The 24,491-nt window shown below is 45.3% G+C and overlaps 3 protein-coding genes across 16 annotated transcripts in view; 1 reads left to right on the plus strand and 2 right to left on the minus strand.

Annotated features, from left to right (window-relative positions):
- The window catches only part of TTLL5 (tubulin tyrosine ligase like 5), a 122,835-nt gene extending 110,573 nt beyond the window's left edge, over positions 1–12,262 (minus strand). For 3 of the 8 annotated variants that reach the window (XR_005701179.2, XM_040065929.2, XM_040065928.2), the window contains exons 1-8: positions 8,690–8,807; positions 7,737–7,846; positions 5,846–5,928; positions 4,969–5,075; positions 4,305–4,435; positions 3,656–3,738; positions 1,586–1,655; positions 1,217–1,301 (exon numbers count right to left, since the gene is read on the minus strand). Coding sequence is in view for 7 of the 8 variants with exons in the window: in XM_040065929.2 (XP_039921863.2) it covers positions 1,217–1,301; positions 1,586–1,655; positions 3,656–3,738; positions 4,305–4,435; positions 4,969–5,075; positions 5,846–5,928; positions 7,737–7,846; positions 8,690–8,763 (743 nt within the window). In the remaining variant the exon portion in view is untranslated. Of the gene's footprint in view, positions 1–1,216; positions 1,302–1,585; positions 1,656–3,655; positions 3,739–4,304; positions 4,436–4,968; positions 5,076–5,845; positions 5,929–7,736; positions 7,847–8,689; positions 8,808–11,521; positions 11,652–11,792; positions 11,987–12,160 lie in introns of those variants that run through there. The other 5 variants (XM_040065934.1, XM_040065930.1, XM_040065932.2 and 2 more) reach the window with 4 other exon arrangements.
- A 228-nt stretch (positions 12,263–12,490) lies between these two features.
- Positions 12,491–14,967, plus strand: ERG28 (ergosterol biosynthesis 28 homolog). Of its 4 annotated transcripts, XM_040067648.2 has the most exons (5): positions 12,491–12,699; positions 12,889–12,979; positions 14,190–14,308; positions 14,443–14,541; positions 14,681–14,967. In XM_040067648.2, the coding sequence occupies exons 1-4, from the start codon at positions 12,567–12,569 to the stop codon at positions 14,520–14,522; spliced, it is 423 nt and encodes a 140-aa protein (XP_039923582.1). In that variant the 5' UTR covers positions 12,491–12,566; the 3' UTR covers positions 14,523–14,541; positions 14,681–14,967. The 4 variants fall into 4 exon arrangements, with proteins under 4 accessions (XP_039923582.1, XP_039923581.1, XP_039923584.1 ...); XM_040067647.2 differs by having other exon boundaries at positions 14,443–14,967; XM_040067650.2 differs by lacking the exon at positions 14,190–14,308.
- A 250-nt stretch (positions 14,968–15,217) lies between these two features.
- FLVCR2 (FLVCR choline and putative heme transporter 2) overlaps positions 15,218–24,491 on the minus strand; it is a 34,850-nt gene continuing 25,576 nt past the window's right edge. The window contains exons 7-11 of one of the 4 annotated variants that reach the window (XR_005701364.2): positions 24,020–24,125; positions 23,441–23,552; positions 22,970–23,025; positions 21,548–21,669; positions 15,218–17,034 (exon numbers count right to left, since the gene is read on the minus strand). Coding sequence is in view for 2 of the 4 variants with exons in the window: in XM_040067645.2 (XP_039923579.1) it covers positions 16,978–17,034; positions 22,970–23,025; positions 23,441–23,552; positions 24,020–24,125 (331 nt within the window). In the remaining 2 variants the exon portion in view is untranslated. Of the gene's footprint in view, positions 17,035–21,292; positions 21,391–21,547; positions 21,670–22,969; positions 23,026–23,440; positions 23,553–24,019; positions 24,126–24,491 lie in introns of those variants that run through there. The other 3 variants (XM_040067646.2, XR_005701365.2, XM_040067645.2) reach the window with 3 other exon arrangements.

Raw genomic sequence — 24,491 nt, forward strand, 5'->3', positions numbered from 1 at the left:
AATTCTACACTACCTTGTTGCCCTCTTCACTTTCCAAAAAGATGCAATATTAGCAGGTAACAACTGGCAGCAGTTTAGCTGCCAGCTCCCAAGAGAAAAGTCTTGGATGACTGGCATGTTTAAGGCTCCATTCCTAAAGTAAATACAGTTGTTAAGCTTCCCACTTATGAAGACAAGTTTCCCCATTCTGCCTCCTTTTAGGGAAAAAACTGTGTTCACATTATCTTTGCAGACAGAGGCACATTACAACACACCTGAAGAGCATTCATCAATCTAATAGATATTTCTTGTGGGATCATTATTTATGTATTATTTGGAATTCATTATCTTCTTGGGACAAAGATAATTTGGATTCTGTATCTAACCAAGTCAGAGCCATAACAGGCATGAACCCTTGAGATATTCTGAATACATCAATGTGCTTGTAAGAAAGACACAGCATTACTTAAAATTGTTGCTGAAGACTGCTTTGCGATGTTCTTTTCTCAAACATCACTACAGTTAAGATTCTGATCTGTTGGGAATCCAGGAGGGGTGGTTGCTTCAAATCCATTAGTTACTACAGACAAATATTTTGCTAAACTTCTGGGACAAAGAAAACTAGGTATTTTTGGTAGATGAGTATTGATTCTAGGGAATCCCAAGTGTCTTTCACGACTTACATACAAAGTAAAATTGTTATCTTGCAGGGAAAAAACAGCCAGCTAGCCTAAAACCACTTAGTAGATACTGCAGAAAATAAAAATGCTGACCTAAAATTTAGAAGAGTCATTGAAATGAATGAGTCACTGACCTCATTAATTAAGAGGTCTCCCACTTTTTTTTTTAAGATAAATTTGAGAAAGCTTGGATTTACTTTCCCTTGGAGAATTGAGAAGAGGCAAAAAGGTATCAACAATCACAAGTTTCAAGAAGAACTCAGCTTTGAGAATGAACATGCCAATGACATTGTGTTTGGCCATTCGACCCTTGAAAGTTGAAAACTTGCTTTATTAATTATATAATATATATATAAAATCATTCATTCAAGATCCTATAATATATATGAAGAAATCTGATGAGACACAGCATGATGAAGTATCTTCTATTTAAACTCTGCACAATTCCCTAACTGGCACTTTCCTCATTTTACTATCGTTTCAGGAGTAGAGAGGCAAGCCAAGAAATGTCTGAATCACCAAGTGCAGGTACTGAAAAAGGAAGACTTCTCCCATACCTGGCCAATCCTTCCTCGTAGAGATAGATGACAAGTGGATCATAGGACGTAACCAGAACATAGAGACGCACATCAAACTTGAAATCTGAAATACAGTTGTCAAGAGTCAGTAACTACAAATATCTTTCAGACACCATAACTGGTTGAGGAATTTCAACAGACCCTGAGAGCAAAAAACCATTATCTGCTGTTGACACAGATGCCTGAAACTATCCCAGTTGAAAAGCTTCCACATTTTAATGAATTCTCTAGTTATATTAGTCTGATGCTAGACCACTCCATCATTCAACTAAACTCCTAGAAAGCTCGCAGAGATCGTCAGATGCAGGGTGGGAAGAAGGGAGAAAAGCAATTCCTAAGCACACTCACCATCTATGAGCAAGGGATTGCTGATGTAACGAGACACCAAGATGTTGTCTTCCACTACAATTTGGTTTGGCTGTAGAAGAACAGAGAATTTAAGAGTGAAAAACCAGAAGATGTAAGGAATAGGAAATTAGATCAAATCCACCATTTTTTCCTGCCTTTCCCTCCTAAAGCCACCCTGTACCAATAAGTATGTTTGGGGAAGGAAGAAATAAAATCAAAAGGAAAAAACATAACTGTCAGTCACAACACATTTAAGGTAATTAGATCCTAAAGAGAAGTCTAGGAATGATTACACTGCCAAAACAACCTCCTCACTGAATTTTCCAGTAAAATATTCAGAGTAGCATATAGATTTAACAGCCACGTGGCAATGATGTAAAATAGGCAGGAAAAAAACCCCCTCATATCTAAGAAGTAACTGTTACTCTGTTTGCTTCTCAAGGGTTTAACCAAACACATAGAGAAGGGGTTTAGAAGACCCAGGATGGAGTACATAACTACTTCACTACATTGGTGAAGTCACAAGTGAAAAAAATGACTCAACTTGTGATCTTTATCTGCATCCTGGGCCGGTATCCAAGGCTGGTAGCCTTTTTGCCTACCTTCTGCTGAGTGTCAGCTCACAGCAGGAGCTCCTGTACCCAAAAGAAGCTACACTTGTAGGTAAGAACAGAAAGCTCCAACTATGACAAATACACATTACAAAGTTATGAGATCTGTTGAAAAAGCTTTTACTTTTTGCTGTACTCAAGGTTCTCTTGTAATGACTTTCTTGCATAACACTTTCTGGCCTTCAGTTTGCAAAAGAGGCAAGAGAATCACAGGATTCTGCCTTTATGCAAAATTTTGCATCTTTTCAGCCACAACACCAGCATCATGAGCAGAAAACCTAAGCATATAAAATGCTTACATAGGATGTGAGAGAACAAGCTCAACTTCCCTCAGAATATCACATGAAAGTGACACGCTGTTTTATATAGATCAGGGAAATGCAAGGTTTGTTTTTTATTTGGAGGGGTTATTGTTGTTTTCAAAAACTTTTGTGATAAGATTCTGAGAGACACTCTTTTAATGGCATCACACTGAAGGAAACTGGCCTGTGGGCCAAACTAGCTGCACTGTTTCTCAAACAAAATACACAAAGGGATATTAGTCCCAGAAGGGTATTTTCCCCAGGTCATGGCCAACTGCCATGTGAGCCATGTGAGCTCATTCCTCCCTTTCAAGCAAAGAAAAAACTGAGTGCAGTTCTGGAAATACTTACCTCATACACTTGGCGAATTGCTCCCCTATTTTATGGGAAATGATCCAAGTAGAGAACAGATGAGGCAGCATGACCCCTTCAGAGCAGGGAAGGCTAAAGGGGTTTGAATGAGTGAAAACAAAATGACTCAACAGTCATTTTGCTGTTGAACATATTTATTGGAATCCTCTCATTTGTTTGGCTCCAGTTCAGATGTATTTGTTACCTATGATGACTTAACTCCCTGCAGAGCCCACAAAGAGCAAAAGACACTAAAACCTGCACATTGATCTCAAAGAACTATCCCCATTACACCTCAGGAAGGCCACATCAGCCTTTAGATAACATAGCTCTAAGATTGATACACTTCCTACTCTATCAAGGTTCATTTAAACTGGTCTTTTCCATGGGGAAGTGGGAAACAAGGGGTCTGTTTGAGGACTGTTTAGGTCATACAGGGAAACAACTAAGGAGAGTTCTGGAAATCTCCACAAGGTCAGCTTACCATCAGCCACAGAGAGAGCATAAAGCAGCACAGCTTCCCAAACTGTCTCAGGGTATATAAACTTGCTCCTAATAAGCTAAGACCTGAAGGTAGATTGCAAGATGAGCACAGCAAACAAAGAGATAGACTGCTTTTGGTTACACAGCACAGGCCAAGGCAGGCCTTCCAAGCTGCTCCAGGCTGTTGAACTGCTCACCAGTATATGGCTGAAATTGAGAGTAAGGCCAGTGTCCAGTTAAATGCCTCCATGCCTCTTGCCTGGAAGCTGACATAGTTTTGAAGACAGTGTTACTAAAGAGCAGTCCTTTTAATGAACACTTACATTATTTATCAGGTAGACACCTCGACCTCTGGAAGAGGCCACAGGCTTCACTATCCAAGGGCCTCTGTCCTTAGAATAGGTATCTGATTAAAAGAAAACAGCACAAGTCTGTAACATTTTCCATTTTGCTTATTAACAGGGGAACAAGAATCCAGAATGTTGCCTATGGTCAACGCTTCTGAGAACTCCACAAGCAGATCAAAGTCTGCTTTTTCCACATGCTATTTCACCCCTTTGGAATCACTGCAATTATTACAGCCCCTTCCTGAAGCCCCCTCTGCTGCCCCCATAGATTCATTCTTCTGCCTTACACCTCCTTCTGGCACTTCTCACTTCAGTACTCCCAGGCATTAAGCAGGGATATTGTGAAGCTAGTCATCAACAACACTGTGCACAAAAAAACTCCTCCATTTTGGAGTCTTTAGCCCACATAAGCTTTTTGAAATCTTACACAGGTATGGAGTAAACAGCAGAGTATAAATTACATAAAGAAATCATGTGGACCTTTTCTACTGTCTTCCCAGCTTCCTCTAATTTTGTTGCCTTAACCACTGGCATGATCAAAAGGCTAGGATATTAAAAATAATTCCCTTCCCCCCACATCCCATTATTTTGTTTTATGTCTGAGCATCAGCAGCCATTCACTTACTACAGAAGTCCTGGTACTCTGTCGGGAGGATAAAGGTCTGAGGTAAGATATGGAATGTCTTGAACCCATGGGCCAGCTGCATTCGACAGACATTCTTGTACAGTCTGTCCTTTCGTGTCAGTTCATATGACCTGCAGTCCCAAAACAAGAGACTGTATCTATTTTTTTCCCTGACATGACAGCAACCCTTTGTCCTAGTTATTGAAGAATCTGTAGCTTTGACAGACGTCTAAACCCTGACCCACAACTACTCTCAAGGTTTACTGCCTCTACCTTACAGCAGTATTAAGATAGTTTGTGGCACTTCCTGCAATTCCCAAGACAGACTGAAGCACAGCAATCTGTTATAACAGTGGTTACAAAATTTAGCTGGGGACATAGGACTATGCTTCTAACTAAAAACCCAAAGTCACAAACAATTTATCATCAAACAAAGAAAATAAAATTAAAAATCCAACACTTGGGCTACAGACAAGCATTTTAATTCATATACTGTTCCCCAAAAACCCCTAAGACCATTAAGAATTAAGACAGCATGTGGCACTTGCCCAGTCTGTTGGGATTTTACAGTACCATGTATACTCTATTTTTGGGGGAGTTCTATGTTCAGATTTATGCAAATCCTCAGAGAGATGTTCAACAAAACATGGCATAAAGGCCTTACCTAGGGAAATGATTGACTTTCTGAACATCTGTAAGGGTACGCAGCAAGCAGGGCTTCAAGTGCGATCCCGTCCACATGAGATTATAATCACTGCTATTAGGGTGAACCTAAAAAGCAACATAAAAAACACCACACACAAAAGCAACATCACTTTGTCCCTAGATCTACAAGGTCAAAGCAACTCTAGTTTAGTCTAGTCTCCTCTACTACCTCTAATACAAGGGCAACTCCAGCCAAATAGCTGCCCTAAGGTATCCCCAGTGTTGCAAAACAACCATGTCAAATTTTTCTAAACAAAGTTGTGAGACTGTTATTTTCATAGAAAGTTTAAACACAGTTTATAAAGCATTTTAAATCTCTTCAGGAAACCTGTCAGATCAATTCTTTAAGTGGCTGTTATTCTGAAAAAAAACTACCCTACACATCACTCAAATTCTCATTAGCTGCATACAGGACATTCTTTAGGGCAGGACAAACGCTAGAAGAGAAGGGTGAAACACTACATCAATACTTCTGAAAGCTTGTAAAGGCTGAGAAATTATATCCTTCAGATCTTCCCAAGGGTGTGACACTTTAAAAGCAATAAGAGAAAAAACACATGAACAAACTTCCGCATTTCTTTTTCCCTATTTTTGAAGGCTTAAGACTAATAACTAAGGCTAAGGCTTCCCTCTCCTTTGAGAGAGCAAAATGACATATTTACAGTCTGACTAGCAGAGTACATTAAAAGACAAAGCCAAAAACCTCAAGGGGGCCCACAGCAATTTCCTGGTTCTAACCCTGCAGACTTAAAACAACAAAACCCACAAAAATGCCAAAAACATTATCATCACCTCCCAGGCCAGCACAAATCAGCTCAGAAGTTCATTGCACTCACCTCATGGAATCCATGGGCGGTCAGAATGCTCCGAACCAGCCGGCTGTCTGTTCGCACAATCTTATATGACATGTGGAAGCGCTCTGTGAAGAGGCAAAGAGACACAGGGTTAGAGTCTGCACCTGGAAGAATAAACCGAAGTCACTCATGCTGCCAAAGAAAAGGACTCAGACAGTACAGCTGCACTTAATTCACAGAGAGTAGCAGCACATAACAGGCAAAGTTAGGAGATAGGAAATGCCAACATCAACATCACCAAACTGACATCAATCCTTAGCCATAATATAGTAGCATCACAGAACCCCACTATATAAAAATAAAGCACAGAACGGCCTAATAAATACCCAGATTTTTTTTTTTTTAATATTCTATTATATAGACTGCTTTATAACACTCCAAACATGATTTCAGCTTTCTTCTCTATTGGTATTCCTAGCTAAAAGTAATCATGTCTAATGCCCCTCATTGATATGGCTAGCTCACGTGATCACTTTTCAGATCCTGAAAACCCAAAATAAAGCACAGAATTTTTGTTTACATCTCATTCACCTGTACCAATCTTCCAACAAGTAACTGCAAATCAGTAAGAAATAATGCAAATAGTACAAGGAAATAAAAAGATAAACTCACTATGCAAGTAGAAAGTCATAGAAACAAAAGCAGTAAGCAGCCCTGGAGGCATAAGATAAACCAAAAGCAAGTAGCAAGACTAGAGGTCAGTTGTAATACAAAAGGTTGTGGCCATCCAAAAAAGAGTTCAAAGACAGTAGAGAAAGAAATTGCAATGCTAGAATACAGAACTGCCTAGAAAAGGCAGTTTACAAATTGATTCAAACTGAGAATAAAAGGGTGAAGATTAGATTAAACTTCAGGAAATATGTTCTATCAACAAAAGTAAGTCAAAAAAAGTAAGAAGCATCATAATTGGGAGTGAGACAAAGCTAGAGAAAATTTAACAAGTTGCACTATGTCGCACTAAACTTGTTAAACCGTGTGAGAAAAAGCAGAAGAGAGCCCACACTCCAGTAAAAATGTGAGTTACAATTACCATCAGCTCCTGGCACCATCCAAGTATGTTTTTAACTCACATGAAAAGGATCAGGAGTTTCCACATATAAATCACCTTCTCCACCCCTTACCCCAATGCGCCAGAAGCATTTCTGCTTGGATAATATATTAGAAATGAAAGCACCAATTACCTAAGAAAGGAAAAAGCAAGAGAAGAAAGAAGTGTCAGCACCTTTCACAAAAAAAGCTGAGTAGATTTTAGCTTTTCTCCAACTCAGCACATCCAGAGCAAGCTCCCAGCTGTACACACCCACAAGTACTAACTTTTCAAATCCAAAGTGACTGTTCATAACAACCCAGCCTCTTTAGACGCTCTCCCTTATTTGACGCTAGATAAGTTTGGTCTCCCAACTCAAATGCTGCCAACAACCATTTTGTTTATGGCCTTCTTAGGGTCATGAGGCTGTAGACTCAGATTTGTCACTACAGCTTATTATTGTTCAACTGTGGGGCTGGCTGCTTTATTTCCCAATGAAATGCTCTCAAACCCACTGCAATGATTGATTTTAAGGTCTTAGCTATGGTGAATTTGTATTCTGGTACCAAGTTCTAGCATGATGTTCAAGTTCAATTTGCAAGCAGGCAGTTCTAACTCAAAACACAATCAGGGCCCAGTGGAGGGACAGACACTTACCATAGTCCAAAGACATTATAAGCATTCAATGTATTAAGCATTTCTGAATGTCTCAGAGGTCAGAGACAAGAGAGGATTCTAATTTCTTTCCTATCATGTCCTCTTCCCACCACAAAGTGAAGGGAACATCAGGTAAGAGACTTTTACCTCACGCCTTCAAGCCAAAAGCTGGCACATAGCAGCACCCACCTCCAATCAGACGGAGGTAGCTGTCCTTAGTCAGAATGGCTTCAGCATGAAACACCAAGATAGGGACCCGCCTGCAGCCACCACCGGTCCACTTGATACATGGATGATCCCTGAAAGGACAAGACAATCAGTACAAGCAACTGCTGAGCTTCATACATGCAGCAGTTAACTACAGTAATGACACAGCAATTCTCCATACTTAACCACCTAGCCTGTGGACAGGACACAAGCAAACACGCTGGGGAAAGTAATGGATGATTAGTGAGGAGGACTGTTAGTGACTTACAGCTTGGGTGTAGAAAAATACATGTGACACTCTTAACTGTTGTCTATTTTTGTGTATTTCACAAGTAGAACATCTGAAGTCAGCACAGCACTGCAATAGACTTCAAGGCACTCTACTGAACATGCTTGAGATTCCTGCCCTACAGTGGGAAAGGTCAAAGCAGGTGCAAGCAGCAGCTTCAGTGATCCTCTAGCAAGGATCAAGCTCCACAGTGCCTGTCTCTCTGCTTGCGTGCCTCTGATGCTGCTTTGGGGATCCCCCAGTGAGCAAGGTAACAAAAAGAAATCTACTCTTTGCATTTCAGCTGCAGTTTTATGGTTTCCCCTAAGCTCTGCCTGTGCTGACTCAACACACACAGGCTAGGCATCTGTGGTGGTTCCAGGCTGCACCCTGGCTAGATGCCAAGCACCCACCAAAGCTGCTCCATCATTCTCTTCCACAGCTAGACAGGTGAGAAAAAATTTTCTACAAGATTCATGAGTTACAGGCAGGGAGGGATCACTCACCAATTACAGTCACAGGCAAAAGAGACTCAAGTGGTGGAAACTAATTGAACTTACTACCAATTAAAATCAGAGCAGGATAATGAGAAGTCAGTCAAATGTTAAAAACACCTTCCCCCTACCCTCCCTCCTTCCCAGGCTTAACATTATTCCTGAATCTCTACCTCCTTCCCCTCAGCAGTGCAGGGAGATGTGGAAGGGGGGTTACAGCCTGTTCATCACATGTTGTTTCTGCCATTGCTTCCTCCTCAGGGAGAGTCCATACTCTGCTCCAGCATGGGGCCCCTCCCACAGCAGAGAGTCCTCCACAAACTTCTTCAGTGTGAATTCTGTCCATGGGCTACAGTTCTTCATGAACTGCTCCAGCATGCGTCTCTTTCCACAGGGCACTCTACTTAAAGAAATGGCTGCTCCAGCATGGCTTCACCACAGGATTACAAGTCCTGTCAGCAAATCTGTTCCAGGGTAGGCTCCTCTCTCCATAGGTCTGGAGGATCCTCCCAGGAGCCTGTTCCAGTACAGGCTTTCCATGGGATCCCAACCTTCTTTTGGGCATACACCTGTTTCAGTGTGGGGCTCCTCCACGAGCTGTAGGTGGATCTCTGCAGCCCCACAGATTTTCACGGACTGCAGGGGCACAGCTACCTCACCATGGTTTTCACCACAGGCTGCAGGGAATCCCACCTCTGGTACCTGAAGCACCTCCTTGCCCTCTGACTTTGGTGGCTGCAGAGCTCTTCTGGTCACATATTCTCACTCCTCTCTTCTCTGAGCACTATTACCCCCACGCAATAACTTTTTTTTCCTCTTCACAGATACGTTACCAACAGTGGTGTTTCTACCATTATTCTTGGGCTCCTTCTTGACCAGTGGCAGCTCCATATTGGAGCATTGCCTCTGTCAGACATGGAGGAAGCTTCTCGCGGCTTCTCACAGAACCCACCCTCTAGCCATCCCACTACCAAAACCTGGCCACACAAATGCAATACAGCACCCTTGGTACTCAGCTACAAAGGGAATCTTCCTCTTTTTGAGTTGGTCTTACCAGCCCGAGTTCTGTTTAATCCTGTTTAGTTCTGTATTTATTTTGGTGGGTATAATTTAGGAGAGGCCTCAGGAGCTTTCACAGCTACAGTTCTTTGAGTTTATAGCCCGAAAATAAGATCTATAATTCATGATAAACCACAATTGCCGGTATCCACACAGCCAGACCTTGCAATGCAGGTTCAGGCCTCCAGTTTTAGAACTGCAAATCAGTGCAGTCTGCCTGGCTGTAATATTGGAGTCTGAAGTGTACAAAAAAAGCACTAAAGCCGAGTTTGAGAGACCAGAACAGACTTGGCTCAACACAATGGATAAAGCTGTGTATTCTTCCCTTTTAATTCCTGTCAGATTCAGTGGAATGCAAGGAAAGAATTAAAGAACAGGCTCTGAGATGCAGTGATCAGTTCCATACAAACCAACAAGACTACGCTGGGAAGTATCATCTCCTCAGAAGAATTAAGGACACACACACAAAAAAAAAAATTAAGTCCTGTTATATCAAATTCTAGGATCACACAAAGAAAAACTGTCAACCTCCCCAGGCAAATAAAACTCTGGCTGTTTATTACCACTGCACAAGGAAATTAAGAACATGATAAAGTTAACAGAAAACAGCGACTGAGGGGTTGGAGAGACATCTCTACACTAACCAGAAGAAATACAAAGACTGACAGAGAAGTACAAAAGCATTTGTCTATAGAATATGAAAGATCATTGTCTGCCAAAGGTTTGGAGAAGCTACACAAGACAAAACACCTCCAACCCTTAGAAAAAAGGAACAGAGACAAAAGGGCAACTTTCTGATGCTAGGACAAGGACTCTTAAGGGTAGTCTTAGTCCTCTTAACAATGCTACTACCATTAACATCCAGACAAATTAACTTCACAGCACTCCCCTCTGCTCCCACTACCTCTAAAAATATTTTTTTTTTTTAAATCTACAACTAACTGGGGTTTAATTAGCTACTCAGGCTGGAAGGGACCCAAGAAGCTTCCAGAATTTACACTACAGGCCAGAGCCTTATGTAAGTGGAAGATGAGCAGAGGCAACAGGACAGGAGTTTATACTAAGCCTGTCCTGAGGATTTGCAGCAAGGCTCAATCCTCCAGGTGACAGTCATTCATTCCTAACATGACCCCTGGTCACCTGATGCAGACACAGTGCTACAGTTACATCCTAGGTGAAGTTAGTTCTGAACCTTTCCATCCATGAGGATCTAGCAAATCCAAGCCAACCACCTGCTATGAAAGCAACGTTCCCCTAAATGTCTTAAGTCATTGTAGTCTGCAGCTAGGCACTCAGTCACAATGTGCTCCCAAGAAACCCCTAACAGGACACAGTGAAGTAGGTCCAGGTGAAACCAAAGTGATTCTGCTATGAGAAAGAATAAGGGAGCAATTCCTTCACAAGCAAAGCTAAAAGAAGTTACTAAACAAAGACGGAATAAACATTATGACTTGTTACTAGTAAGAAATATGAAATCTAGTAGTTGAATTATCAAAAGAAGTTTTACAGAAATGACATAAAACATCATATATCGATTTACTCTACAGATTTCTAATCACTACAGCAGTAAAAGCTAAAAAAAAAAAATCACAAATAAACACACAAGAAATCCACACATACAAAAAAAAAAAAAAATTTAAAAAAAAAAAAAACCAGATATCATCAAAACATTCCCATTTTAGGAAAATGACAGAAAGAAATTCATGAAACTATGCACTTCAGAGCAACCAAAGAACAGTTGCACATCCAACCCTGATGAATGTGGTGGTCTTTTAGGCTGCAGATGTAGATAGCCTGCCCATAGGCTTGAGGCCCAAACAAATAATTTTTCACTTCATAGGTAGGAGGATAAGAGGGTAAGGAATGCATCTGTCTTTTCAAACTACTACAGAACCACCAGAAAGCACAGGGACATAGAAACAGTTCAGAGAACTTTTCCTACTTACTCCAGTCCATCTACAGCATCTTCTTCCTCCTCTGAGGATGAGCCAGTTTCCTCTACATCTTTAGCCATCCCAGCTGGCATTTCCTCCGGGAGTTTTCATACAGCCCAGTCCTAGTCGCAAGAGCAGTTACCTGCAGTAAGGATTAAATGCTGGAATGAACAGCTAAGCAGGACAGTGAGAGGTATCAGGTAACTACCACCTCCCGCCAGTACATATTTCTCACGGGACTATCAACAAGTCTGTTAAACATTTGCGATCTGTCAAACATCACCTCCGAGACACGAGAGCGCAGAAAGAAGCAGCACCTTCCAGCAGATTATTCCGCACCTGCCCGTGAGCTCCACTCGGGCGCTTACCGGTAACGCGCGTCCCGGCCCCGCCCTGCCTCGCCTCGGGCCGCACACCCACGCCAGGCCGGCCCGGTCCTAACGGGAAACGCCCGCCAAGACCGCCCCGCTGCCCGAGGACAGCCGGACACCGCAACGCCTCCACCGGCGCAGGAGAGGCCCTCCGGCCCGGAGGGGAGGCTACGGCCCGGCCTACCCCGCGCCGGGCCAAGCACGGCGACCTCCGGCAGCCCCAGAAGAACCCAGACCGGCGGGGAGCGCCTAAGGCGGCGGGTTCCCGTGCTAGCCGTACCTGCCCCCGCACGACCGGGCCCCGTCGGGCCGGGCGCACAAGGCAGCCCCGGCCCCTCCCGCCGCTTCCCCGTTACTACAACAACCGACGGGCGGCGGCCCCGCCCCGGCGCGCGGCCGCCCCCGCCGCCTCACTGCGCAGGCGCGTCTGACTCCGCCCCCTGCCTGCACCCCCGCCTGCTCCCTCGGGGTGGGCGGGGCTGGCAGCGGGCCAGCCTCCCTCGCGGCGAGGGATCCCATTGGTGAGAGGCGGTTACGTCACGTGGCGCGCGCATGGAGCGGCGCGCAGCGACCAATTGGAGCGCTGGGCGGGGGCGCGGGCGGGGCTGCGCTGTCGCCGCGGGAGCGCCGCCGGTAACGGGGACCCATCCGGGGCCTGGCGGGCGCGGGTCGAGCCGGCCGGGAGGATGAGCCGGTTCCTGAACGTGCTGCGCAGCTGGCTGGTGATGGTGTCGGTCATCGCGGCCGGGAATACCCTGCAGAGCTTTCGCGATCACGGCTTCCTCTCAGAGAAGCTGTACACCGCCAGCCCCGGCCTCGGTAAGGCCCGCGCTGGCCGCCCTGGCGCCTGGAGGTCGCCTTCTGGCCGTGGGCCTTGGGCTCTTCTCGGGATCCCACCTCTGAGGCCGGGGAGCTGCCTACTGCCCCGGCCTGCGCCTCCACGGCGGGACTGGGGGTGGCAGGCAGGGCCGTGCGTGGTCTCCATGTGCTCCCTCCTTCTTTACGCAGTGAATGGGCTCCAGGCTCGGACCTTCGGCGTTTGGACCCTGTTGTCATCAGTGATCCGCTGCCTCTGCGCAATCGACATCCGTAACAGGACGTATGTAGAGCAGCACGTGAGAAATCCATTGATTTGCTTGCTAGACACAGCCTGAGCTTAGGGGGCGGCACAGAGGAGGTGGGGAATCAAAAGCTGTTCCTGAACTTTCTATAGTGTTGACAGCATTCCCCTGAAGAAGCTCAAATAATAGCTCAATAATATGGGATTTGTGCAATGGCTGCTGCCCCCCTCCTCCTCTGTGGGGAGAGCCTGTGTGTTTGATTTCTGTTCTTAGCTCAGTCAGAAACTGGTAGATCTGAGAACCTCTTACTGTCACCAACTAATGGGCTCCAGCTCGGAAAGCATTTTCTGAATGGTGTTACTGCTCTGTTAATTAAGCAATTGCTAATGCTGTGGCGTGACTGATGGTCAATACTTCTTTTACTATGACAGCTCAGCTAAAGACTGGGACAGTTTTAGGTGCCCCATTACAGTGGCCTTAACCGGTTACTTTCTTTCCTACGCTCTTATCTGGGGCTGATAACAAGGCCTGAGGGGCAGCCTGATGCCTAGTGGGAGACACACCAATTCTCCCTCTGCTAAGAGAAGTGTTTCTGAGAGGGGTTTCCAAGCAAGCTGACTTGAGGTCTGTGCTAGACAAAGCCTTTATTGGAGGTTGCTAAAACACTTTTGTCACTGCTTCCCTCAGCCCTGCAGCAGAAGTCACTGTTCTAGGCTTATCTGAGGTAGGGAGGTGCAGGGACTAAATGATATGTTTTTAGGAGGTGGTAGCCAGTTACCAAGAATCAGTTGTTTCTTTGATGAATTTCATCTTCTATCTCTTGAATCTGCTCCCTTTTCAACAGCTGTGGCCCATAGAGGGTAGCAGAGCACAGGTGGGAAGACATTGGGTGATGCAGCCTGAAGTCAGCCAAGTCCTGTCACCCTAGTTCTCTGCTCATCCAGTTCTCACCTGCTTTTTATGTTTGCACATACTTCTCATTTCACTGGTGCCCAACTCATGCTCTCCCCTCTTCACCTTCCTTCAGGCCAGATAATGCCTGTCACATTCACCATTGAACATGCTGCCCCATTCTCCTCTCAGCTTCGCCCAGGGAGATTTTGCACCTCACTGGGCAAGGGACAAAGTCCCCTCTGTGCTGCCAGTGAGAGCAGATGAGACAGCATGCAGGTTTACCTTTTCTTCCACTCAGCCATATTCATGCCCATAGTATGATATGATAACCTGCTTTTTTCTGCTCTTCAACAGCCTCTATCACATCACGCTCTTTACCTTCTTTTTGGCCCTTGCTCACTTCCTCTCTGAGGTCTTCATATACCACACTGCAGCCTTGACAATTGGAGTTATGGCACCCCTCATGGTAGCAAGTAAGTAGAGTTCGGCATACTCTCCATGGAGCTATGACACCCCAGAAAAACTCCCTGTGCAGCTATGGGCTGAGGGGACGCCTCATCTCTTGTCCAGCATCTTCTACACCACTCATCCTTTATCTCTGTCACAGGTTTCTCTATTATGGGGATGTTGATTGGGCTGCAATACCTGGAGATAGAAGCGCTATCACAAAGCAAGAAGAAAAACTGAAGTTTAGGCCTTTTTGTAGGTTGGTGTCATCTTCTACCTTCACTGCCAGACTTCTACAGAAGCCCAGCTGAACTTCTCCAGGACACCAGTCCTGCTCGTGGGTCAGTGTTGGACTCTGTCAATCACTGTTGTTACCAAGTTGTTTTTGTCTTGTCCAGGCAACATTTCAACTGACTGATGTCAAAGACCAAGTCCCAGAGGAGTTTGTATCAAAGCCTGTGGGAGGCAGTTGGTGACTGACTCCCTGGGTAGTAGGCAAAGTCTCCAGCATGCCCAGAGCACTAAGGACTTATTGCCTGCTATACTTGTGGGGACAAGGTGCAGAACTATCCAGGAGCTGCTGAATGCTTCGGACCAGAAAGAATGGGTGCTACTCCTGGCACTGCTGTGTAACTTGCATGTGTGTGTTCCCCAGGGGTCATTTCTAATAAATGACAAAAAAATGGGCTATGTTTGTCTTTCTGCTACACAGCAGTGGGTAGAAGATCAGAGCCAACAGCAGCTTCCACTGTATGTTGCAGAATACATCATCTCTTTTTTCAGCAAACCTACCGTGCCCTGACTCCTTGCCATGAAGTTCCAGGTCTGACTGCTCTCATAACACATGAAGAGGGTTAGTGACACTCTCTTCTGCAGCATGCAGAAAGAGCAAACAGCAGACTCAAACTATGCATCTGTGAGTGAGGACTGAGCTTCCTGTGTAGTGAGTTATAACTACAGAAGATGGAGAAAACAGGAACAGGTTCTTTAGACCTGAAGAAAATAATGCCCAAAACAGTGGGCAGCATACAGAATGCAGAAAAAAAAACCCCCCAAAACAGCAGGAACTTCTAGTTGGGAAGACAATTCACATGCAGAAGAAAAAGGAAACAAAGGGATGAAAAGAACACAGCAATAGCACTGGGTAGAAGATTATTTTTCCTTCTGCAGAATATTGCAGGCTATTAAAGGAGCCACATGTAGACTGTTTTCAACCATTTAATATGAATGTGTCAGGTTTCATTGTACACTTCAAATGCTTATATTTTACATTGAAATTTCTATTGAAAATCATTCTAAATCCCCGTCCTCAATCCCAACTATCTAAGATAGGACTTCAATCATAGAATATGCTGAATTGGAAGGAATTTATCAGGCTCACAGTCCAGCTTCTGGCCCTGTACAGGACCCCTAAGAATCACACCATGTGCCTGAGAATGTTATCTAAGCACTTAACTGAACTCAGACAGGCTGTATCAAAATGTAATGTATCAAAAAAATTAAAATTCCACAAAAAAAAGTTTTGTCAAAAACAGTTTGTCAGAGAGGAGCATTTTTAACCATTGCACCTCAGTACAGCTTTTGTCCCCTGCCTCAAATAATACATAAATAACTGCATGATTTAAGGTGCGTAAGGATACCTGATGTCTCCAGCAGGGGCAGGATGCTGGAAAGGATGGAGAAGTGATAAAAAGATCTACACTTGTGTTCAGAAGATAAACAGCATACAGATGGGCGGTGTCTGTAAGACACAAATGCTGGTAAGTGAGCACCTTCTCCTGTTCTCTATTATAAGTGGGAAGTTTCCCCACTGGAGCAAAGCTGGATTCCCATCACACCCCTTGCTGGGGCTGTGAAAAGCAACACAGCCTTGGTTGGTTTTCTCAGTATAACACTTCACAAAAGTTTGTACATAATGTTGAAACATGCAAAAGGCACTTCATTGTTGAGGAGGAAGACACAGTCCTGAGCCCAGGGAAATTGTGGTTTGACTCACTTCTGTTGCTAATGTAGTGATGAGCTAGATTTAGGCTGCAGTACTAGTCCTTGCCTCGAGCTAGGAGACATTGGTATCTCTTAATTATTCCTAATATGTAGGAACATCAGGGCAACCCCAGTGAATTCTGAGCAGAAGTTTATCCAGATTAAGAGTGCTTCATCTGGGAAAGCCAAACAAAAACGATAGCAGCAGCTGGTTAACTGCTTTGCACTTGCTGGTAACGTCCTGAGGCCTCTACTACTACCTGTGCAACACAGCATCATCAGAATCAAGGCACAGCGATCCCTTTTGCCTAGAGCCAGGTCTTCCAGGGCTGCTCAGAGAGTAAGTGTGGTCTAGCTTCTGCCTTTCATGACACAGCCACAGGCAAGGTGCCACCGTCATGCTCAGGGTTCGCCTGGTACTGTCGCTTTTCTCTCAGCACTTTTTCCAAGCATACACGGTAGGATTGGGGGGGACACAGCAGATTTTCCCAACTTTTCCTCCCAAACACCAAAACAGCAAGATGCAAGATAAAACTGACAAAAGCAACTCCCCCTCTTGTTTTGCTCTTTCACACTCTCCACAAGCAATTCACAGGGCTCCTGTCCTGAGGCTGCCGCACTCCCATGGGGATGCATGTTACAGGAAGATGGTGCAGGCAGAAAAGATGGGAATGAGGGGGGCTGTATCTCCCAGCTTTGCCACCCCTTCATTTCACAGCCGTGATTCCTCAAGCACTATGGGATTAGTGTAGGCTTCTGGCAACACTTTCTGCAAATCAGAGAAAAACAGTATGGTTAGGATCCTGCTGGCCAGACCCAGGCTTCAGAGACATCAGCTGGCCAGAGCCTGGGTAGTTCATAGCTCCCTGCTGGTGCAGAAATCCCCAAAGAAAAATCACCATCCTCAGAGACTGCTGCTGGTTCCCTCTTCCTCCTCTAGCCACTCTGACTGCCCAAGCAAGGGGCACTGGGGCAGAAGGGCAGTGCAAACAGTCCAACTGTTTAAGCTACTTGCTGTAGTCCTCAGACCATTACTAATTCACTGTGGGGCTGATACCACCGAAGGTATCAGACCCACAGCCAGCTCACCAACATTTCACTGTGACACAAGCTCAGCCTCAAAGCAGGAAGTTGCAGGGCCAGTTCCCTGGGCAAGGGAAGGTGCTGGGAACTGCTTCATGCCATGAGGCATCAGTGTCTGTGCAAACACCACAGAGAACTTGCTTTTTTTACATCCTCAGGAGGCTCAGCACAACCACTAGTTCCCCTGTGTTCTTACTCCAGCATGTCTAAGGCCTCTTCCACTCCCAGACACATTGCTTATCTTGCTTATCTTCAAGTCTTTTCATCCCCACCCACACAGCCCACTGAAGTGCTAGCACCCTCTGTCCTGCTTCTTCCCTTTCCCCAGCTTGGATATATGGCTGAGTTAATTCCACAGAGTGGCACTTTCTTCAAAGTTCGCTACTTATACTTTAAAGAGATGTAAGAAATAAGAGGCAAACATAAAAATGTATTTTTCTCCACAAATCATGTAGAAGAACTAGCCTAATTTCTTGAAACCTTAAGCTGGAGGGAGCTTTTCCCAGAGGAAAAGCAAGGAAAATGGAGACTGCTGTCCAATTACCACCCTGTCCTCAGCTTCATGGAATAAACTGTCACAATTCCAGTTCAGCTTTCCTGGGTGGAGTTTGACAAGCTCAGCTTCTGAGCCTTTCTGGGGTGTGTTAGGAATAATCTTGAGACTTCTTCTTGCCCTAGTGGGTTTTTGACACCTCTCAGGTTCTGATTCTGCTTACGGTGAGACAGCCCAGCTGTCACCAATTCAGAAGACAGCACACAGACTTGTAAGGGTGAATGTGAGTTTCCTGCAGCCTGGACTCTTGAGTTTACTCACTGTAGGGAAGACTGACATCTGAGGCTGAAATCAGAGGTGCAGAGGAAAGAGGTTCACATCCCCAGTTCAGTTCAAGAGAAATCCAGGCAGCATGGAAGCAAGAAATATGAAACAGTCTCATTTTGAGAAGGCACTTACACAATCTTTAGGTGAAAAGGTTTTACAGAATTCAGCAGCAATGTTGCAAAGCAGAGGAGTGAGATAAGGAAAGCTTCAAAGAGACGTCTGGAAGCAAAAGCCAGGAAGTGCAAAGAGGGAACTTCAACAAGCAAGAAGTGGGGAGGGTTTCATGAAGTAGTGCCAGAGGTAGGAATAAGGGGAAATCTGCATTTAGACTTTAGAAACTCCACCAGAATGCACCATGGAAGCACTCAAGCAACTCAGAACAGGCTCCCCAAGCACCTCTGGGGTCTCAGCACCAGCCATCTGCTGAGGAGGTATAGGAGCAGAGAGTTAGTCTGCAGGGCTCCACCACCTTGGGAAAGGAAGGCTGCTCTCACAGCTGTGAATGACAGTACTGGAAAAGGGCATAGAGATGGCCTGTCTATGGCTTTGGGACAGGAGAAGGCTGCTTCCCACACAGTAAACACAGAAATGGAGTAGGGAAGTTTGGGAAACAGAGAATGGGTACCCATTGTTTATGCCTATTACACAAAATTCCAGCATTTTTCTTATTGGCAGTATTTCACTAGAGGCTAAGCATGGTGCAGCTTCCGACAGAATCCAGTAAGCTACTGAGGGTGGATGCTTGTCCTAAAACTGCAGAAGATCAGCAAAGATGCTTTTTCTTAACGAAAAGAAACAATACAGAAACAATAAAGGTTTGCATGGATGCTGAAAATCACAAGCAAATGAGCACAAGCAGTACATAGCATATTCATGAGTATTACGTGTGTGCTGAATCAACTGACACTACTGTAAAATCTTAAGGCAAAACACTGGAATGGCTTCAGATGCATTTACAACAAAGGCAGCACACAAAGAGCCTCATTATCACATAAAAAAGGCATTTGATCCAAGTGTCCTGAGATATAGAAAGCTAACCCAGCTGGAGCTCTGGGAACTGAGACTGACTCAAGTGGGGAGGATTGTTGGGACCACACTACAGCTTAATTAATAGAGGACAAGGTGTACACAGTGCCATCAGGCTAATTTAATCTACTAACTGCAACAGTTGTTTAATTTTAACCACAGCAGATAAGGGCACCAATAGAAGACAAACTGCTACACACCAATGGTACAGTGCTTCAATGGAAAGTGAGATCTGCACAACTCCACAGCTGTGCATGCTCTGCAAGCTCACAACCAACTCTCGTCAAGTCTTCTCCTTGCAACAACCACAGAATTGTTTAGGCTGGAAAAGACCCTTAAGATCATCAAATCCAACTACAAACCCAGCACTGCCAAGTCCACAACTAAACCATGTCCCTAAAACCCACATCTACATGTCTTATAAATGTCACCTCCTGGGATGGTGACTCTTAACATTTCCCTAAGCAGCCTGTTCCAATGTTTGACAGCCTTTTCAGTGAAGAAATTTTCCTAATACCCAATCTAAATCTCCCATGCTGCAGCTTGAGGTTGTTTCCTCATGTTTCCCGTCACTTGTTACTTGGGAGAGGAGACTGACCCCCGGCTCGCTATGATCTGCTTTCAGGTAGCTGTAGAGAGCGAAGAGGTCTCCCTTGAGCCTCCTTTTCTCCAGGCTAAACAACCCCAGCTCCTTCAGGTGCTCCTCACAGGACTTGTGCTCCAGACCCTTCAGCAGCTCCATTGCCCTTCTCTGGATATGCTCCAGCACCTCAATGTCCTTGTACTGAGGGGCCCAAAACTGGACACAGCGAGGTGCAGCCTCACCAAGCACAGGGAGACAATCCCCTTCCCTGGTCCTGCTGGTCACACTATCTGACATAACCCAGGACGCCACTGTCCCTCTTGCCCACCTGGGCACATGTTGGCTCATGTTCAGTGGCTGCTGACCAGCATCCCCACATCTTTTTCAATGGGCTACTTTCCAGCCACTCTTCTCTAAGCCTGTAGCACTGCCTGGGGTTGTTGGGAGTCAGCTGCAGGACCCAGCACTCGACCTTGTTGAACCCTATAAAATGACCTCAGCCCATGGATCCAGCCTATCCAGGTCCCTCTGCAGAGCCTTCCAACCCTCCAACAACACTCCTGCCCAACTTTGGTCTGCAGCCTGACTAAGGGTGGACTCAATCCCCTCCTGCAGGTCATTGACAAGGACTGTCCTCAATACTGAGCCTTGGGGCACACCATTGGTGACCTGATGCCAGCTGGATATAACTCCATTTACCATCACTCTTTCCCTGCCCATGGGACTCTTCCTCATACTTCCATCAAAGAACAGCAACTCCATGGTCCCTGTAGAACATTCCCTAATCTTAGCAGGGTTAAGGCTGGTTTTCCCAATTGACTCACTCTGCTTTTGCCTGTGGCACTAAATGATACACACAGTCTATCACACCTTGAAAAGCAAAGGGTAGCATGGGTGACTTAGTAGACCAGCCTGTCAGTGTGAAGCAGAGGACAGTAAATAGTAAAGCATACCACCCCAAGCAACAGCTGAGAAAATGCAAAATACCACTGAGATTCACAGATCGACAAGAACAGAGCTTTATGATTTTCAGGCATTCTTATACCACAAGGCACCAAACCAATGACTCTGTTCTTGCTACACGTTTTTAAATTTCCCTCCTGAAGTTGGCCATGCACCCTGGCTATGATCAAAGCCAATTCTTTAGAGGGTTCCTGGTATCACCTCCAGCCAAGAATCTGGACTGTAAAAATAGTATCAGAAAACTGGCTCCAAATGTCTGCACCTCCTGTCCCTAAAAAATGACTGACAGTTCAGTTCTTCATCTGCTTCAGCACCAGGCTTTGCTTTGCTGCACCTAGCTGAATCCCTACATCTCTGTCTGACATGAGTCTGGGGGGATCTCCACTCTGTTCTTGGATGCTGACTTGTCTTTACTCTCAGATGAGTACCTGAGAACACCAGAAATATTCTTGATACTCTACAGCCATTGCAGTCACCCCAGAAATACCATTGGCTTGGTGCCTGTGCCACCCTGTGAGTGTTCAGAGAAGTAGATTAGTGCAATTCTCCTACCTTGGTGTGTTTAAGCTAGTGAGCAGGAGTGGGAATTGATGGGGTTAGTTACAAGCTACAGTCCCATAATCCATGATCTGATTGCTGCCTTGGAGTCTCTGTAATGATAGTCACAAGTCACCATCCCAGAAAATATGGAGTCAAGTAGGAAAAGAAATGAAAGCGGTGCAAAATAAGAAAGGGTAACAGGCAACGGAAGAAACCGGTAAAATCACCCAAGCACGTGTAGCTGTGCCACGCAGAAAACTCCAGTACCTGACTTTGTCAGAGCTCTCCACAAAGGCAGCAACAATGCCCAAGCCCAGCTGGCTGATCCCCTGGCCGAGGCATCCATCTTAGTGCAGAACAACAGATTCAGCCTACCTTCAGTCGAGCACCTGTGGTTGGTTGTTAAGTTTGAGAATACTCAGGTGAGCTCAGCCATGTGGAAGACACATTTGGGTGTGTGGTGGGTATGCAACATGACTTTCTCAGAGCATGTCTCCTCAGAGGGAAGGAGCTGCCAGTGAAATTTTTGACTGACTGAGACCTGTTATCTCACGCATATCCCTCTGGTTCTTACTACTGTCAGTTCTGGAGACTTTTAGAATTGTAAAAATGACATTGCACCACCTTTGCTCTGGTCGCATTGCTCTTCCCCATGCAGCAGCAAGCTCTTACAATAGTATTTAGACTGAAAAAGATTTATAGTAAAAATGGCTTACAAAAATGTACCATTCATCTTGTTGAGAGAAATGTCTGACAAAGGGAAAGGATCTTACTACTAGAAGGCTTCACCTGCACTGCCAAAGGACCTCAGGCCCTGTCCTGGGCCTTCCACGTACCCGTTATGAATTTAACTCACAGTGCCACCAGCACTAGAGGAGGGCAGCACTGCCTTCTGAATAGAGCTGCCTCAAGACAGCAGAGAACTGAGACTTTCACACTTTGCTAGTCATGGTTGCTGATGGCTGCCTGAAAGTTAAGTGGCTATCTCTGCTATCATCCTACAAGAAGAGCCCAAAGCAACAGAAAAATAGCCTCAAACAACCAGTCCCTTCCCCTTCCCTCCACGGAGAGCTTCCAACAGTATCCACTGCAATTGGTTCACCAGAGGCTTTCTCCCATGTGCAAACAGCTGCATTTATTTCACAGTATGCCACGGGGACATCACACGCCAAACTCCGGTGTGCAAGTATGAACTAGCAGCCTGGTCAGCAGCACTATGCAAAGTGTGAGCAGCCAGGTTGCTCAAGCCCTCACTTGGGCTTTGTCACTTTATCTTCCTCCAGTCACATACACTGAGCCTCACTTGGCAGCTGATGGCAAGGAGTGAGAGGAATAACCTGCCAGCCTAGGGGCCTGAAATGTAGTTACTCAGCTCTAAAAAGCAAAGCCCTGAAGGCCTCAATACACTCTCAAGGAAGAGAAGCAAGCACAGCACTGCCCTGTATCTGGCCCTAGCCAGTATGAAGATGTGTGAAGCCCTGCAGAACCCCAGAGGACCAGAGCCTACAGATTCTGCATGGCACTAACACTGAGCAAACACAGGCCTCAGCAGCTGGCAGAGCTGGGATTACATCCAGTTTGAAAATGCCAGTAAGGAGCTTCCCCACAAACCACCCCCTTTCCTACAAAGAGAAGTTAGGTGATGTCCTGAGCAGGGGCACAGCAGGGATTGAAGGGGGGTTTACTCACTGTCTGTTCATTTTCCAAATTGGCCTGTTGTCTTCGGAGATCAGCCTTAATGAATGCTGGAACAGATGGAGGAAGAGAGATGTGAAGGCAGTCAAGTCACCATGCAGTGCCCAAGTCAATTTCCCCACGACTCAAAGTAGCAGTAGAAGCCGCAGGAGAGAGAGACACATTACAATGAGCAAGAGAAACCACTCTCCTGGACAAAGCTGAGAACGCTTCCAAAACAGGCAGGATAGAAATTCTTTACTGCAGCATGTAGAAGGTGCAGCTTTTAGAATCCAGCCGGAGCCAGGGCAAAAAGCCTTGGCTCTTGTTATAATGCAAACCAGACACTTAAAGAGGAACAGCATTGCTATGGGACTGCTGTGTGGATTCTGGCCTTTCCTGCAGGCACTGCACACAAAAGCCTTCAATTAATGTGCCAAGCCCAAAGCAAAGTCAGAGCAGAAGAACACTGAAAATTTTAATTACCTGTCATAACGGTCCCCAGGAACAGGACAGAACAAAGCAAGAGGTTTCCTGCCTTTGTCCCAAAGTGATCCATGATTTGCCCTTGGCCAATGGTGAAGGCAATACCAAAAATCTACAAACAAAGAAAGGAAATGTCAATCTGTACTGTTATTATAAAGCAGCCCAAACTCTTTCCAATTGTTACCAAATTATCAGAGCATACAGGCCAGTCAAACAGTTGGCCTAGTGAAGCTAAAGTTTGGTTATAACCACATCCAGAGGCACCTCCTTACAGCTCATGGAATGATAGATGACCCTGACAGCTGGAATCTCACCTCTCACTGGAGAGGAGGCAGGACTGTTAGGAGCTATGTTGGAAAAGGCAGGGATGACTGGCACCCTGAAGTATTTTATTAAATAGAAACTGAATGAGTGCCACTACGGAAATGCCATGAGGAGCATCATTCAAAAAGCCAAGTCCCAGGGTGCTTAGATCTGCAATACATTACACCAATAATGGACAAGAAATAGGACTCAAGGCTTGGAGCTACAATTAATTCTTTTTTTGCCTAAAAAGCAAAGGGAAGACAGCACACCTACCTGTGCTGAGACATTAAGGAGCCCTGATGATGTTCCTTCTGATTCTGGGTATGTCAACTCTGCAGCAAACTCGAAGCCCAGGGGAAGGTATCCTGTCATGAAAAACCTGTAATGAAGTACACAGAAGGGAAGACTCAGCAACTGCCAGAAGGAAGACTGAAGAGGTACAGTATAGACCATAACTCTAAGGGCCATCACTCCCAGCACAGTCAAACAACCATGCCAGCCCACATGCTTTTTACTTTTGTCCACTGATCATCTATGGGCCTGTGGGTACCACTTGCTTTCCAAAAGCTCCCCTCGATTACCTGGAACAATTAAGGTGGCTGCAGCTGAGCAGGGTCATGATAATGTCCCTGATTCTAGTGAAACACATACCAGTGAGAGATGGGAAGGGCAGATAATTTTGTCCTTAAACCATGCAGGAGCCATTCAGATGCTAAGGCTTTCCCCCGTGCCTCCCACAGCAGGA

This window comes from Hirundo rustica, chromosome 6, assembly GCF_015227805.2.
Source record: "Hirundo rustica isolate bHirRus1 chromosome 6, bHirRus1.pri.v3, whole genome shotgun sequence".
Lineage (NCBI taxonomy): Eukaryota > Metazoa > Chordata > Aves > Passeriformes > Hirundinidae > Hirundo > Hirundo rustica.

Coding starts and splice junctions, on each gene's coding strand:
- ERG28 (XM_040067647.2), top strand. CDS start 12,567: ATGAGCCGGTTCCTGAACGTGCTGCGCAGCTGGCTGGTGATGGTGTCG. Junction 12,700..12,888: donor CACCGCCAGCCCCGGCCTCG/GTAAGGCCCGCG, acceptor TTCTTTACGCAG/TGAATGGGCTCCAGGCTCGG. Junction 12,980..14,189: donor ATCGACATCCGTAACAGGAC/GTATGTAGAGCA, acceptor GCTCTTCAACAG/CCTCTATCACATCACGCTCT.